We start from the raw sequence: 17,152 nt of genomic DNA on the forward strand, positions 1-17,152 counted from the left end.
TGTCACTCTGCCCTTCAAGTAAGTAAGTAAACAAACAAAAGTAGACTGTAAGATGCAGGGTTCCTGAAACTGTCCATTCCATCCGCCACCAGCACCTTGTCGGGGTCCTAGCCAGCGATGTCTGCTTCTCGCCCTCCACACGACTAGGGGGCGCCCACGGCTCCCGGCTGCTAGGTTGCAGGCGCGCACGCGCTCCCTCGCCACGCCAGGCTAGGCCACATCCTCGGACCCAGAGGCCGCGTCAGAGTTCCACGCCAGCCAATCAAATCTGTCCATGTACTACTGGGGGCGGGGCTGCCAAGGGCGGAGGAAGATGGCGGCGGGGGCGAGGTGAGGTGTTGGCAGTAGAAAGGGGTTCGGGCACGGGGGGTGGGGGGACCCGGAGCGATGGCCCGCGCCGGTCGCCGGGGCGGATAAAAAGCCGTCGCGCCGCGGGTGTGGGAGGGAGGGAGGGGAAGGGGCCCGAGCGCCACAAGAGTATGACGGGGCTGTACGAACTGGTGTGGCGGGTGCTGCACGCGCTGCTCTGCCTGCACCGCACGCTCACCTCCTGGCTCCGCGTTCGGTTCGGCACCTGGAACTGGATCTGGCGGCGCTGCTGTCGCGCCGCCTCCGCCGCGGTCCTAGCGCCGCTCGGCTTCACGCTCCGCAAGCCTCCGGCCATCGGCAGGAACCGCCGGCACTACCGGCACCCGCGCGGGGGGCCGGGTCTGGCCTCCGCCCACCCCCGGCTGCGCTGGCGCGCGGACGGCCGTTCCCTGGACAAGCTGCCTGTGCACATGGGCTTAGTGATCACCGAGGAGGAGCAGGAGCCCAGCTTCTCGGACATCGCGAGCCTCGTAGTGTGGTGTATGGCCGTGGGCATCTCCTACATTAGCGTCTACGACCACCAAGGTGAGGCCCGGTGTGTGTGTGTGTGTGTGTGTGTGTCGGTCGGGAGGGGGGGCACTGATGGCAGCTGTGCCCAGGATACTCGGTGCATGGCTGTCCTCCCGGGCCTGGCAGTGCCCGCGGCCCTCAGGTGCAAACCACAGTGCTAGCGCTTTCGAGGAAGGGACTAGAGCATTATTGAACACCCACTAAGTCCCCGGACTTGATTCGGGTTCTTCTTAAGCATTTAAAAATATTTTTATTCTTTATAATACTCGTGGAGGGTGTTGATGTTTGTTCACCTTTGTTTTACGAGAGGAGGAGCCGAGGTTCAAGATCATGAAGTTGTCCAAGGTCACGAGGTAACGGGAATATTGGCACTGTAGCCAGTGTGTGCTTTTAAAGTCTATACTCTGAGCTTACACCACGGTGTTTCTTAGGAGAGGTGCAGGGTGCTCTTCTTAAGTCCCAGGCAAGCAGTGGAACACGTTGGCAGGGACTGTGTGTAGTAGGTACTGCAAGTGGAAGCTGCGGGGACCAGGTGTTATTTGTGCTGGTTTTATGGAAAGCATGTGCGATTGGATAGGCAGAAAGAAAGATCGTCCCCTCCAGTTTTTGGAAGCCTGTGGTGGTGTGAGGTCCTTGATCCTCAGTGGCCAATACAGTACTTGATACAGTTGTCTTCCATAAGTTTGGATGAGTGTACGAATTTTCACCTTGGGGAGTTTTTCAAGTACAAAAATGCAACAGTTACTGGGTGGCTAAAGCCTCACTGTGCTTAGCATATTCTTAGAATCTTGTATTTAATTCCATGGGCGCTCAGGCTTGTGAGGAGGTAGGCACATGCATAGGTGGTTAATAGTCACTGTTGGGAGAAAGGGAAGGGAGAAATTCTGAATGGGGTGAGTTGCCGCAGAGGCGCTGGGATGTAAGCAGCACATTGAGGAGTATGTAGGAGATGAGGAAGGCTCTAAATGTCAGGTTTGGGTTTCAGTCATCCTGAAAGCATTGGAATTTCCTTAAAGGTAAAGATGCAGTGATAAGAATGATTCAAGGGTGTTGGAATGAAGGGAAGAAAATGAATGCTTTATTCTCTGTTCAATAACTTAAATTACTGATATGCTTGGGAGAAGCTACAGCTTGATTTTTACCTTTAAATCCTTGTTGAGTAGATTTAAGTGCAGGGTTTTGTCAGAAAGGCTGAGTAGTAATCTCTGACTGCCCTGTCATCTTCCTCGCAACCAGCAAGGAGGACGTGGTGACTCAATTGCCTGTCATCGTTAAATGATCATTTGCCCCATTGCAGAAAGTTTAATATAGTCAGAAACTGACATTTTATGGAACTTGCTAAAGAATTTACAGACCAACAGAAATCATGCCTCTGTTAGAAGGTGACACAATCCTTGCCTATACTAATGCAACCAGTATTGTCTGGGGAGTAAAATAAGTAAAACAGAAATGGAAGTTAAAGATTTCAGGCAATGTGGTAGATTGATTTATATCCAGGCGATTCTTTCAAAGCAAGTATCTATCTTCCAGTAGGGAAGGAAAATGTATATTAAATTACTTGACCTGGTGACACTGCCTGCTAGCACAGATTATCATATTGCCACACTTCCTTGTTCCAGCAGATCCTGTCACTGAATTACTGACGTGATTCAGACATATCCTGTGTCATGTTCCCTTAAAAAAAAAAAAAAAAGGCTGGTATTGAAAAATAGAAGTCAAGCTAAACCAAATTTTGACTGAGAACTGAAAGGAAGCTTAAGGAGTATTTTCAGTGAATGGACTTGGAAAATTTTCTGTTCTATAAAAAGTTTTTTTTTTTTAATGGAATAATTTCAATGTTTGAAATAAAAGACCTTCAATTTACCTGGTCTTGTTTTTGATTCATTCACTTATTCACCCATTTAACAAGTGACATTTCAGTGTCTGTTAAATACCGGGTGCTCTTCCAAGCATGGGAATGCAGAATTAACAAAACAGACAAAAATCCCTGTGCTCGTGGAACTTAGGTTTTACTGAGAGTCTGACAAATTATATACATAGGTAGAATACGTGCTGTTGTAAGTGCAGTGAGGAAAAATAAAGCAGAGAAGGGGTGCAGTTTTAAATAGGGTGGCAGCATATTTCCTGTTAGTGTGAACAGTAGTAGCATTTAGAACAGAGAGTATAATAGGTAAGTTGATTTAATAAAAAGTTGGAAAATGAAGTATGATGAAGGCTTGGACAACTGTTCTGGTTATCTGGTGCTTTGTAGAAATCTACTCCAAGGTATAGTGTTTTAAAACATTAATTTATGTGTTGATTCAGTTCATTTGGGCAGTTTTTCCTTGGGGATACCTCAAAAGGTTGCTGTTGTGTAACAATCTCATCACATGTCTAGTGGCTGGCTTGTGGTGGCTGGAATAGATGAGGGCAGGTTGGTCATTAGTCTACTGATGGCCTCTCCACGTGGTTAACTTGAGCCTTTTTTAATAGTGGCCTCAGGGTAATCAGATTTCTTACAAGGTCACAAAGTATTCACAAAGACTTAGCCAATGGCCAGAGTTCAGGCTTCCTACCATCTAGTTTAGGGAATGATGCAGTATTACTTCTGCTATAGTCTCTTGGTCACAGAAGTCACACATCTGCCTGAATCAAGGAAATGGAGACACAGACCACCTCTCAGTGGGAAGTGTAAAGTATGGGGTGGGGGGAGTGATTGATAGCTATTTTGGGGCAAGCTTATCGGCTTAAAATTTTCTTGTTCTATACCCCTTCACTCCCAAGTGTGTATTCTAATAAGTATTCTAACTATGAATGGATACCCATTATATTTAATTCTTAGAACTAAAAAAATCTATTGGTATTTACCTTGATTTGATTCTGCCAGCAAATTGATCCTTTTATTTTTCATTTTACTTTTATTTCTTGATTATAATAATATTTGCCAGGGTTGTTTTCTGCAAGTATACATAAATTTCAGAATTTTGCACTAAACTCTTATCTTTTAATTTCATTTTCAACAGACTTTCTGAAGCTCCCTCATGTAGATCTTGATTTTTTAAATTCTATTTCCAGACCTGTCAAACCAGAGAAAATTTAATGCACTCTGTTTAGTATTTGGTACAGAGTAAGAGCTCAACAAAAGATAACTATTATTACTATTAAGATAAAGGTTTAATAACATACGTAGACCCAGTACTGTTGTTCCTTAGAAAGGTACTTAGAAAATGAAGTCATTTCAAAAATTAGCAAAATAGGATATAGCTTTTCATAGAGTAAGGTTGGAGATGAAATAGTTGAGAGAGCCTATCTGGGAGGTAGTACTTTGGCTGGACTTACCTAGAATTGATGATATGCTTCTTCTTTTTTAAGATTTATTTATTTGAAAGGCAGAACTGGAGAGAGAGAGAGGGAGGGAGGGAGAAAGAGGGAGAGAGAGAGAGAGGTAGGTCTTCTATTCGCTGGTTCACTCTCCAGTTGGCCACAACAGCCAGAGCTGTGCTGATCTGAAGCCAGGAGCCAGGAGTCTCCTGGGTCTCCCACGCAGGTGCAGGGGCCCAAGGACTCAGGCCATCTTTCACTGCTTTCCCAGGTGATAGCAGAGAGCTGGATTGGAAGTGGGGTAGCCGGGACTCAAACTGGCACCCATATGGGATGCCGGCACTGCAGGCAGCAGCTTTACTCACTATGCCACATTGCCGGCCCCGATGATATGCTTCTGATAGTTAGCCGTTGCCAAATAAAGACAAAGACATTCTCAGACACTAATATAAATGTGATATTCTGTACAGGAAGTGAACTACACAAAGGTGAAGATTAGGAACAGAATATTTCCTTTCTTAAGTTACCACATTAAGGAATACAAGTGTTGCAGGTTGTATTTGTTCAGTCTATCAAATGTAATCCAATTTGTATTTAAACTTTCAACACTTTGGGCATTTCCATCTTTCAACATGAGAACAATAGTTAATAAAATCATATTTCCCAATAGTATCTGTGTCAGTGTGCCAAATAAGTAAAGTAGGACAAACTATGTTCGTTTTCTTCTGTTAGTTTAAAGTTCATGGGTTTTAGTGTTAGGGAACAGAAATTGCAACTCAAAAACTTGCTTTGAATTTTGGGAATACATTCTGACTGCTCACTAATGTGCATAACACCAAGCTACACACAGACAAGCAAAAATGAGGATGGATAGTATCTGTGGAGCTTGTATTCAGTTAAGAAACTTCTGGCATGTATACACATGGACGTTGCTATGCAAAGCCGAGAACAGGGGTAACTTTAGAGATGTACAAAGTGCTGAAGAGATTCAGCCGGGTAGAACAAGTTGGGGAATGGATTAGTCAAGAGAGGCTGCTGCAGTAGGAGTGCTTTTGTAATACACATTTTCCACCAACTATTTGAAGCCTTCTCATATCTGGTAAGGAGCAGACCTAGAATTTGAACCAGATTGGATTCCCAAGCTTTTGTACTTAACCTTTATATTATAATTTCTAGTGGTAAGATAGTATGAACACAATAGTTGCTTTTGGTACTATTCCTGATAATACTGGGTCATCCAAAAAAGAACTTATCTATAGGTGATATAAATTATTTGTAAAAGAAATTTAAAGGCAAATGGAATTTTCTTCTTAACATCAATATAAACATTCATCCTATGAATCATGGAACATTCTTTTTCTTTTTTAAAGATTTATTTATTTATTTGAAAGAGCTACACAGAGAGAGGAGAGGCAGAGAGAGAGGTCCTCCATCCATTGGTTTACTCCCCAATTAGCCACAATGGCCAGAGCTGTGCCGATCCGAAGCCAGGAGCCAGAAGCTTCTTCCAGGTCTCCCATGTGGGTGCAGGAGCCCAAGCCCTTGGGCCATCTTCCACTGCTTTCCCAGGCCATAGCAGAAAGCTGGATCGGAAGTGGAGCAGCCTTGTCTCGAACCCGTGTCCATATGGGATGCCGGCACTGCAGGCAGTGGCGTTACTCACTATGCTACAGTGCTGGCCCCTGAACATTCCTTTTTTAATCAATTAAATTTGGTTTCCTTGCTGTCCTGCTCTGAATTCAGTGATTACTCTGTCAGGTGGGCAGAGGCAGTGAAGATAATTTTTTCTCTATCTCTCTCTTTTTAAAAATAGATGCGTTCTTTCTTTGAAAAAATATATTTGTTTATTTGAGAGGCAGAGAGAGACACCAAGAGAAAACTCCCATCTGCTGATTTCACTCTTCAGATGCTGCAAAGGCTGGGGCAGAGCCTGGCTAAAGCTGGGAACCCAGTCCAGGTACCGTACCTAGGTGACAGGACACAGCACACACTCACTTACTGGACGCATAACTGCTGCTTCCCAGGGTTCACGTTAGCAGGAAGCCAGAGTTGAGAGCCGGAGGAAGATATTGAACCCAGAGACTGATATGAAATGTCGGTGTCTTAACCACTAAACCACTTAACCATTTTTAAAAAGTGCAAATGGAGACAGCAAACCTGTATTGCTTGTTCACAGTACTTATCTCTTGGTGAGAAGCTGTGACTTAAAACCCAGCACTTACTCCATCATAGCATACTACCATTACATACATCTGTTCTCTTGCTAAGGCACACTAATCCCAGTATATTGTTTTGATTAGTATCCTAGGACTCTCTTTTGGAATAAAGTAGTTCAATGACCTATAAGATTTGTTTTCTCATGACTACTTTTGTCATGTAAAATTTTAATGGCAGATTTTTTTTTTTCACTTTAAATAATTGCTCCATATGTTTTCTTCTCCGAAGGTTGTTCTCTAATAATATTATAGTGGATTGCTAGGAAAATTATATGAGGGTAATCCACCTTTAGGTAACTTACTTAGGTATCTATCTTAAAACCAAGAGACTAGTTTGAAGAGCAGACATCTATTTATAAATAAGTACTACTTTAATTCTGTATCTGGTGAGATACATTACTTGTATGACTCAAGGAGATTGTTTTAGTGTTTATCTGTTTTTTCTTCTTTCCTTTGTCCTTACAAGTACTTGCTGTTATATATTTCTTAAAAAATTTCTTTCTATAGAAGAGTAAAACCATAGTAAAAATTCTAATTTCAGATTTAAATACTGAAATAGTGCTACCTTCCATTAAGTTGCTCAGGCTAAAAACTTGGGTATAATATGTACGTTTTCTTTTGTATTGTGTTCCACCTGTAGTCTTTCAACAGTTCTTGGCCTTCTAGAATATGTCTGCCACTTGTTTTGCAGCCACCCGAATTTCGGTTAACATCATATTTCATCTGAATTACTGTGATAGCCTCCTGATTGGACTTCTTTTCTAGTCTGGCCCCATATAATCTTTTTTTTTTTTTCCCCACTCACCAGTACAGTGATCATCTTAAACAAAATCATTCAAACTGTGAATGAAGCTCCCTAGAAGCTTCCTATTGTATTTGGAAGGCTTTATACATTCATTACCAGAGCTCACAAGTCTTTTTATGTTATGGTTGCTTTAAACATCCCTGGTCTCACAAAATACCAGATTTTAAAAAATGTTCATAATTGTGTTTTTCCTAAATATGATGAACCCTGAATATTTAGTAAATCGCTGTAGTAGTAATTAGCTGGGGCAATAATGACGCTGACATCAATTAGAGATATATAAAAGAGAATGAAGCAGGATACACAATGATTTAGCATGTACGTGGACAAAGACGAGACTTTTTAAAATGGAAGTAGTCATATTATGATGGTAAGGTTAGGGCCATTCCATGAATTTGTTCTGATGAAGGGTTAGGGGATATTTCCCTTGTTTTCTTTTTCTTTCTTTCTTTTTTTTTTTTTAAGGGAAAGAGTTTATTGGGAAAAACCCGGCAGACTGGAGAGAAGGGGCAAAGAAGGAAAGGAGTGAGAAGGAGAGCATAAGAGAGAGAGACAGACAGACAGAGAGACAGATCAGGAGATGGAAAGAGAGAGTCACGTGTTCAGCAACAGGGATATTTGCTTATGTCTAAACTTTGAGCATTTTTTTAAAATAAAGATTTATTTATGTATTTTGATAGAGTTACAGAGAGAAGGGAGAGAAAGAGAGAGAGAGAGATGGGCCAGCACAGGGCCAGGAACTTCTTCTGGATTTCCCACATTTGTGGCAGGGGCCCACACACTTGGGCCATCTTCTGCTTTCCCCGGCTATTAGCAGGGAGCTATATTGGAAGTAGAGCAGCCGGGACATGAACCGGCACCTGTATGTGATGCTAGCATCTCAGCTGGAGATTTTACCCACTATGCCACGATGCCAGATGCTAAACTTTGAGCATCTCACATAGTTTTTACATGGCTTTACCCACTACGCCACAACACTGGTTGTAATGTTTTTCTTTAAATCAGTTATTTCTTTTTTTTTTTTTTTTATAAATCTTTTTTTTTTTTGACAGGTGGAGGGGACAGTGAGAGAGAGAGACAGAGAGAAAGGTCTTCCTTTTTGCCGTTGGTTCACCCTCCAATGGCCGCTGCGGCCGGCGCATCTCGCTGATCCAAAGCCAAGAGCCAGGTGCTTCTCCTGGTCTCCCATGCGGGTGCAGGGCCCAAGGACTTGGGCCATCCTCCACTGGCATTCCCGGGCCATAGCTGAGAGCTAGCCTGGAAGAGGGGCAACCGGGATAGAATCTGGTGTCCCTACCGGGACTAGAACTCGGTGTGCCAGCGCCGCAAGGCGGAGGATTAGCCTGTTAAGCCACGGCGCCGGCCAAAATCAGTTATTTCTAAGTAACTGTGGTCTCAACTTCTTTTAAATAAATGATATTTATGATAGTTTCTTTACTTTTACTCCATCATTTTTGCTTTATTTTAGATTCCATAAGGCAAATAAGATGAATTATGATTTGGGGAAACCATTGTATAAATGTACTATCATAGTACTAGAGGAATTTTAGTCAGAGCTACTCATAAATCTTGTTGGATTTCTTGTGTAGGATGTGAAATATATATGTGTGTAGACTTGAAATCCTAAGGAAAATGTAAAATAATCTTGCTTATGGATAAATGAGATAAGTATCATAGAGTATAATTAGCTTTCTGAATGAGGGTCAAGTTATGTGGTATGAAGAAACATCTTGCTCATAAGCTAAGTGCTTTGTACATCTTAGAAACTCTACATTTTCATTTCATTTTCTCATTCAAATCAGTCAAGACACAAAGTTCTATTTAAAATAACTAGGAAAGTTGTCTTTGTATCTGTGCTTCTATGTAATATTCTTCCTTTTTTAACAGAATATGTGCTGTGTACAATAAGGAAGTGTCTGCTTTTATTGTTAGAGTTTCCTGGAAACTTGAAAAATTCCATTCAGTGGGATGTCCCTTTATGTTTGTTGTTGTTAGATAACTGTGTACTTGTAATTTAGCTTATTAAATAAGCATTGAACTTTGCTGTGTGGAACATGCCTTAAGGGAAAAGAGATGAGTAAGACAAACTTCAAAAGAATAACGGTTGGTGGTGGTGGGAAGTGGATGATAAACTATAATAAAAAGTAACATACTAGTTTGTTAAAGGGTTTGAGCAAAATGTATGTGTGAGGGGGTGGAGAGGGTGAACTGGAGGAGGAACGGGGCACATCTGGTTGGCGAACTGGGAAAGCCTCTTGAGGGTAAGTGACATTTCATCTGATCTGTATACAGTTAGCAGAAGTTCACAGGTATAGGCCTGGGAAGGTCCCATAAAGGATGGGGCCTGTATTATGGCATAGCTGGTAAAGCCTTTGCCTGCAACACTGGTGGTCCTAACAGTTCTAATTCTGATCCATCTCCCTGCTAATGCATAGAAAGCAATGGAATATAGCCCAAGTGCTTGGGTGTCTACAACCACGTGTGAGACCCAGAAGAAGCTCTTGGCTCCTGGCTTCTTTCTGGCCCAGCCCTGGCCATTGTAGCCATTTGAGGAGTGAACCAGCGGATGGAAGATCTCTGTTTCTCCCTCTTTCTCTGTAACTCTGCCTTTCAAATAAATAAATATTTTTTTAAAAGGAGTTGAAGTCACTCCATTTATTTTTGAGAAACATAAGGCAATTCTGATTTGCTGTGGATGGAGTAGTATAGAAAAATAGATTTTTTTCATATATATAATTTCTCCATTTGAATGTGGAAGCATAGGCTGGAACATTGATGTAGACTTAACTTCTGTGTTCCTAGTATACTGTGCATTTTAGGACCTATTGAAGATATGGAAGTAGTATGTGCGAAGATTGAGGATGTGCCCAAAGATTAATCTGGAAGTTAGTCTAGTAGTACTTGTTTGAAAGGGCAGAAACACCCATTAGAAAGTGCTTGTCATATGAAGGAGGAGGCAATGGCTTGAAACAATGGGAAGCTTTGGAGAAAAGGGATATGGATATAGGATACAATACTGTAGAGGAACATTTGGGCTTAGCATATTAATATGTCATGACAGGCTTTGATAATAATGCTAGACAGTACAAAATATGTGGGTGACTGGGAAGGTAGTGACCTTTACTAGAAATAGAATATAAAGGAGATAGGCTGTATTAAAACATCTCTGTTAAACTGCTTCTATAGTTATGATTTTAAGTTACCTATTATCCTATCAACCTTATACATTTACAGTTCTCATTTTACCTGTTGTCTTTAAGGCTTTGATGCATATAAGCTTCACACTTTAGTGCTATATTTTTTATTTCAATTTAATAAATGCCTTAAGACCTAACTTTATAATGTGAAGCTGCCAAGGTTTAGTTTTGTTCACTTACAGATGCTTATAGAACTCCAAGGTAGAATTAGGTGTTTGAATAGAGGGCAAATGTTAAGAACCAGATGATTGTGTTTCTACTTAAACTTTTAATGTTTTGTTAATCATAGATATATGTGCATGAATTTTAATTAACACATTGCATTAATTTATTATTTATCATAATTACCTTTTTTTGGCACTCCTCACTCCCCTTAAGTTTTGCACCTGAAATTTCGCTTTGCTCACCTTACCCTTGTCCTGGCCCTTAGTGGTTTTAAAGTCTTGTGAGTGACTAGAATCAGAAGAAGGAAGCTTATGGACAGAGAGGGCTGTGGGAGGAACTCTAAGGAATAAACTTCATTTAGGAGTGGAAAGAGGAAGAGGATTCAATGGAAATAAAGAAGAGGACACTTAAGGTTAGAAGTTAAACAGGCTGGCATGAGGATAGAATTTTGAGAAGGAAGCAGGGTGGATGGTCATCGATGGTATAGCTTCCTGAAAATTGAGGAAGGTTGGATAAAAATTGAGAAAAGGTAGCCACTGTTTTGGTAACTAAGGTGATACATATTGCTTTAGTAGAGCAAGAGTTCTGAAAAAATTCCCCTTTCTGATATGTATACTAAGGTAAAGAATGAATTGGTAAGAACTGAAGCATAAGTCTTTAAGAATGTTGAAGGATCAGTGTGATGTGAATAGGTAAAAGAAGATTTCCTAGTGTTGAGTTACTAATAAATGAATAAATCTTAGTTTATATAGGCAATAGATTCAGTTACCATATTTTTTAATAAACTCATATGTCTCAGATATAGAGTATTGTGAAGTTTGGCGTTGTTTGGGAATTCATCTGAATTCCATACTTTATTGTTAAAATATACCAACATGTAGTCTAAATTGGTTTTTTTTCTTGTGTGTTCCTACAGAGGTTATTGGAAATCTTGTGATTTTTATAAGCCTGTATCATGTATTTCTATGCTTTTTGTCACTTACAATGGAATTTTGTGATTTATTTAGGAATAATGATTATATATATCCACATTTTATTACTATACCAATATTTCCATTCTATTTTTTTTTTTTAATTTTTGACAGGCAGAGTGGACAGTAGAGGGAGACAGAGAGAAAGGTCTTTCTTTTTGCCGTTGGTTCACCTTCCAATGGCCACCGCGGTAGGCGCGCTGCGGCCGGCGCACCGCGCTGTTCCAATGGCAGGAGCCAGGTGCTTCTCCTGGTCTCCCATGGGGTGCAGGGCCCAAGAACTTGGGCCATCCTCCACTGCACTCCCTGGCCACAGCAGAGAGCTGGCCTGGAAGAGGGGCAACCAGGACAGGATCGGTGCCCCGACCAGGACTAGAACCCGGTGTGCCGGCGCCGCAAGGCGGAGGATTAGCCTAGTGAGCCGCGGCGCCAGCTAATATTTCCATTCTAAACTGCTACTCAAGGGTGTTGTGACTCAGTTGGTTAAGCTGCCACTTGGGATAAACACATCTTATATCAGAGTGGTAGTTTGAGTCCCGGCTTTGCCACTTCTGATCCAGCTTTGAGCTAATGGGCCTGGGAAGCAGTAGACAGTGGCCCAGGTATTTGCATTCCTTCCTCCCAAATGGGAGATCCCAGGTAGAGTTCCAGGCTTCAGTCTTTGACCTGGCCCAGCCCTGACTGTTGAGGGCATTTGGGTAGTGAGCCAGCATATGGAAGATTTCTCTTTCTCTCTCTGTCATTCTGCATTTCAAATGAATAAGTAAGTGTTAAAATAACAAAAAAAAGCTACTGTAATAGTCTCTGATATTCATCACTTTTCCATTAACAGTTTTGTTAGTATTTAGGAATATATTTTTGGTTTAAACCTGCTGTGGTTATGGGTGTTCTAGAGTGTTAGCTTTTATATTTTCAAGCTTAGGATCTTTTAATTGTGGACTTTCATAAGGAGTCACATGTTAGCTCTCTGCCTTTTTCCTTATATCCTCTCCCCTCCTTAGCTTAGGAAGTGTTATTTATCATTTCCTGTGTATTTGGCCCTCTCACCTTGAGAAGGATTCCCAGCTGTGATGCATATCTCAGTCTCTGTCTTCTCATGTTTTTCAGACTTCTGTTGAACATTTGCTCTGTTTCAGTCACTGGTTAAGTCTTGGTGAGCAAAACAGATAATATCCCTATACATATGATGCTTATAATGAACTCTTTTTGAATGTTCTGTGACTCCTGTTTCTTAATCACTTTTATAGCCACACCCACCTAAATATTCCATCATCAACTGTCTAAAACTGAACTGTTTTATTCCTTCAAATCAGTTATTATTGGAGAATTTTCCCACTTTTATAAACCATTATCTTTTATACTGCTTGGGATTACAGCTATGGAATTTCCTACATTCACTCCTAAGTAAATCATGTACTATAGTCTCTTACCTCTTTTGTGGTGAATCCTTTTTTTCCACTGTCCCCACAGTTTATATGGACTCTACAGTGGTCTGTTCCAAGGCCTTCTCTGTGCTGTGGCCAAGTTATATCTCCTCACTCTTTGATCTCATTTATATCAGTAGCATTCATTTTTGTGTTGAGCAAACATTCCAGATTCATGCTTTTTTCTTCAGCATTTTCCTCATCTAATATCTTCCCTATTTCCTTCTCTTTAACATGTTTAGCTCAGCTCAAGTTTTGCTTATTTTACAAAGCATTCCCCTAACAAAGGAAACTGCTTTTATAACTAGTACACATGTACCACCAGCTTGATATTTGTATACCTGTTCAGCAGACTGCTATATTTTCTGTATATATCTGTGTGTACACACACAGACACACACACACACTCCCTTTGTATCTATTGGTTCCAAGATACTAGCTGATTGCAAAATCTATTGACTCCCTAGTCTCTTACATAAAATGGTATAGTATTTGTATATAATCTAAGCATATCCTTTTGTACGTATTAAATAATTTCTAGATGACTTATTATCCCATATAATGAAAATGCTGTATAAATAATTATTACACTATATATTGTTTAAGGAATAATGACAAGAAAATAAAAACTCTGAATATGTTCAGGACAGAATAAATTTTTATAATATTTTTTGGTTTGTATGCTTTTGCATTTTTATTAATATAGACAGAAAAGATTTTGTGTATTTCATAGATAAAACTCTGAGGACATAACTATACTTCCCTTCTGCCTTCAACTCCCCCTCCTTCCTTCCTTTTTTTTTTTTCCTTTAATTTTTGCAATAACATAATTTCAACTCACAGGCATAATGTTCAACAAGTAAAAAATAGATCAGTGTTCCACAGGAGTATAGACAGACACTAAAAACAGTAATAAAATCATAAATTGTCAGTTTGATTCTTATACTTTTTTTTTTTTTTTTTGTATTCTGTATTAACTAGCACATATCAGAGAAAACATATTTGTCTTTTGGGGACTTGCTTATTTTACTAAGCATAATGGTCTTCAATTGCATCCATTTTGTTGAAAAAGACAGGATTTCATTCTTTTTATGGCTGAGAAGTATTCTGTAATGTGTGTGTGTGTGTGTGTGTATCACCTTTTCTTTATCCAGTCATCAGTTGATGGACCTCTGAATTGATTCTATATCTTAGCAGCTGTGAATTGAGCTGCAGTGAATATGGAGGTAAAAATACCTCTTTTATATGCTGATTTCATTTCCTTTGGCTAAATTCCCAGGAGTGGAGTGGTTGGATCATACGGTTTATCTATTTTCAGACTTCTGAGAAATCTCCATAGTATCTTCCATAATTGTTGTAATAGTTTACTTTCCCATCACCAATGTATTAGGGTACCTTTTTCTCCACATCCTCGGCAACATTTATTATTTTTTGAGTTTTGGATGATAGCCGTTCTAATTGGGGTGAGGTGGTTTTTATTTGCATTTCCCTGATGGCTAGTTATCCTGAGCATTTTTCTCATGTGTCTGTTGGCCATGTATTTCATCTTTTGAAAAATGCCTGTTCGTGTCCTTTGCCCATTTTTAACTGGATTGTTTGTTGTTGAGTTTCTTGAGCCTTTTGTATCCTGTATATTTATCCTTTATCAATTGCAAAGTTTGCAAATATTTTCTCCCATTCTGTCAGTTGCCTCTTTGTTGAGTGTTTCTTTTGCTGTGCAGAAGCTTCTTAACTTGATGTAAGCTTGTTTTTCTAGTTTTGCTTTTATTGCTTGTGCTTCTGTAGTCTTTGCCTATCCCAGTATCTCACAGAGTTTTCCAAATGTTTTCCTCTAGTACTTTGATCCATTGTGAATAAATTTTGTATAAGGTGTAAGGTAGGGGTCTTGTTTCATACTTCTGCATGTGGAGATCCAATTTTCCTAACACCATTTATTGAAGAGACTGTCCTTTCTCCAGGGAGTGGTTTAAACTTGTTTGTCAAAGATTAGTTGGTTGTAGATGTATGGATTAATTTTTGGCATCTCTGATTTGTTCCATTGGTTCACATGTCTGTTTTTCTGCTAGTACCAGGCTGTTTTGATTATAACTTCCCAGTAATTTGGCTTGAAATCTGATATTGTGATACCAATGACTATGTTTTTGTTGTTTAAGATTGCTTTAGCTATTTGGGAGTAGTTTTTGTTTTTAAAAAATTATACAAAAGGCAGGAGAGAACCATCCTGGTTAACCCCTGAAATACCCCCAATGGTGAAGGCTGGGCCAAACTGAAGCCTTGAGCCAGAAACTCAATCCAGATCTTTTACATATGTGGCAGATACTTTGACTCAAACCCAGCCACTCCAGAAACTTGACTACTAGGCCAGACTTCCTCCCTTCCTCCCTTTCTTTCATCCTTAGTTACTTCCTTCCTTTTGTTATTTACATATTTTAATTTTTAAGCATAAATTGTTTTATTTGAAAGCCAGACAGAGATTTTCCATCTGCTGTTCCACTCTCTAAGTGCCTTCAGTAGTGGGGGCTGGACCAGGCTGAAGTTAGGAACTCAGAAGTCAGTCCTGTCTTATGCTTTAGTGTCAAGAACCCACATCCTTGAGACATATTATGTTGCCTCCCAGGGTGAGTATTAGCAGGAAGTTGGAATTGGGAGTGGGGCCATGATTTGAACCCAGGCACTCTGTTGTGGAATGCAAGTGCCCAACCCATGTCTTAACCACTGAGCCAAACACACACTCTCCTGCATCTTTTTCTGGAATATTTTTAACCCATGATTGGTTGAATCTATGAATGTACAACCCATAAATAAGGAGATTTGACTGTGGTTGTGTATGAGTGCATGGGTGTGTGTGTGTGTGTGTTCTAAAACCATGTTCTCTTTTGCAGTTAATCTTTGAACTGCTTTGAAGTCAGGCATGACTGAGAGTACAGAATAGGAACAGCTGATAAAGATAAAAAAGGCAGTGGCTACCAGAAAGCTGTGTCTTTGAAAATAGTCAAGATTTGTCTTTGTGTGTGTGTGTATCAGAGCTCTAGTATGTTACGTTGTTCCTTTTTCTTTATCAGTGACATGATGTTAAAGTGTTGTGTTTTCAAAAAGTCAAAAACTTTTATATAATTCTATGCTTTGTTTTAATTAACTACATTTTGGTTTTGCTTAAATTTTACTAATTCATTTTAGTTCCTCTCAAATTAGGACAATAGTGTTTAATGCATGTGATAAATCTGCAGGGAAATTATATTAGACTGGGAGTCAGGAACATGCTATTTCTAGACACTGCTACAGTTTATAAACTCTTAGACAAGCCCCTTAAGGTCATTGAGCCTCAGTTTCTTAATCTGTAGAAGTTTCAAGTAAATAAGCTTTGAAATGTGTTTCTAGGCCTAAATATGTACCATATTCACATTCACATCACAGTAAGTACTTAGCCTGTTCTATTTTTTTTAAATTTTAACTTACTTATTTCATTCTCAACTCTTGTATTAACTAAGTTTTATTGTCATTACCGCTTTATTTGTTCAGTTCTGGACCTAGTGTTGTTTTCACAACCAGCATCCATTAAAGTTTGAAGAAGATGAATTAACTTGATTGCAATTTACTTGCTTAGTTTTCTTTTTAAGGTATTTTCAAAAGAAACAATTCCAGACTGATGGATGAAATTTTAAAACAGCAACAGGAACTTCTGGGCCTGGATTGTTCCAAATACTCAACAGAGTTTGCAAATAGTAATGACAAAGATGATCAAGGTAAGCATGAATGTAAAATTGAATATGCAGCATATGAAGTTAGGTGTTTTACAATTCAAAGCAAGTCTGTCAGTCAGATATTTATTCATTCATTTTGCCCTGTTAGACTTGTGCTCAGTATCTTTACTTAATTTTTATTTATTTATTTATGTATTTGAGCTGTAGAGAGAGACAGACTCTCATCTGTTCTCATCTACTGGTTCACTCCCTGAATGTCCATAACAACCAGGACTGGGCCACAGTGAAGTCAGGAGTCAGAAACTCAGTTCAGTTCTCCCACCTGAGCTATCACCTGATGTAGGAAGCTGGAATCAGCAGTGGAGTTATAACTCAAACCCAGACAGTCCCATATGGGATGCAGATGTCTCAGTTGGCATCTTCACTGATAGTCCAAACTCCCCACCAGTCTCAACATCTTTAGTCATCAGATTTAGACTTTTTCCCCTTTATCT

General features: G+C 40.0%; 1 protein-coding gene across 1 annotated transcript in view; it reads left to right on the forward strand.

Annotated features, from left to right (window-relative positions):
• Window positions 1-466: 466 nt before the first annotated feature.
• The window catches only part of NUS1 (NUS1 dehydrodolichyl diphosphate synthase subunit), a 31,341-nt gene continuing 14,655 nt past the window's right edge, over window positions 467-17,152 (forward strand). Inside the window, exons 1-2 of the mRNA XM_062186668.1 lie at window positions 467-894; window positions 16,575-16,700. Coding sequence (XP_062042652.1) covers window positions 480-894; window positions 16,575-16,700 — 541 coding nt within the window. The 5' untranslated portion in view covers window positions 467-479. The remainder of the gene's footprint in view (window positions 895-16,574; window positions 16,701-17,152) is intronic.

The sequence above is a fragment of the Lepus europaeus genome, chromosome 3 (genome assembly GCF_033115175.1).
Source record: "Lepus europaeus isolate LE1 chromosome 3, mLepTim1.pri, whole genome shotgun sequence".
Lineage (NCBI taxonomy): Eukaryota > Metazoa > Chordata > Mammalia > Lagomorpha > Leporidae > Lepus > Lepus europaeus.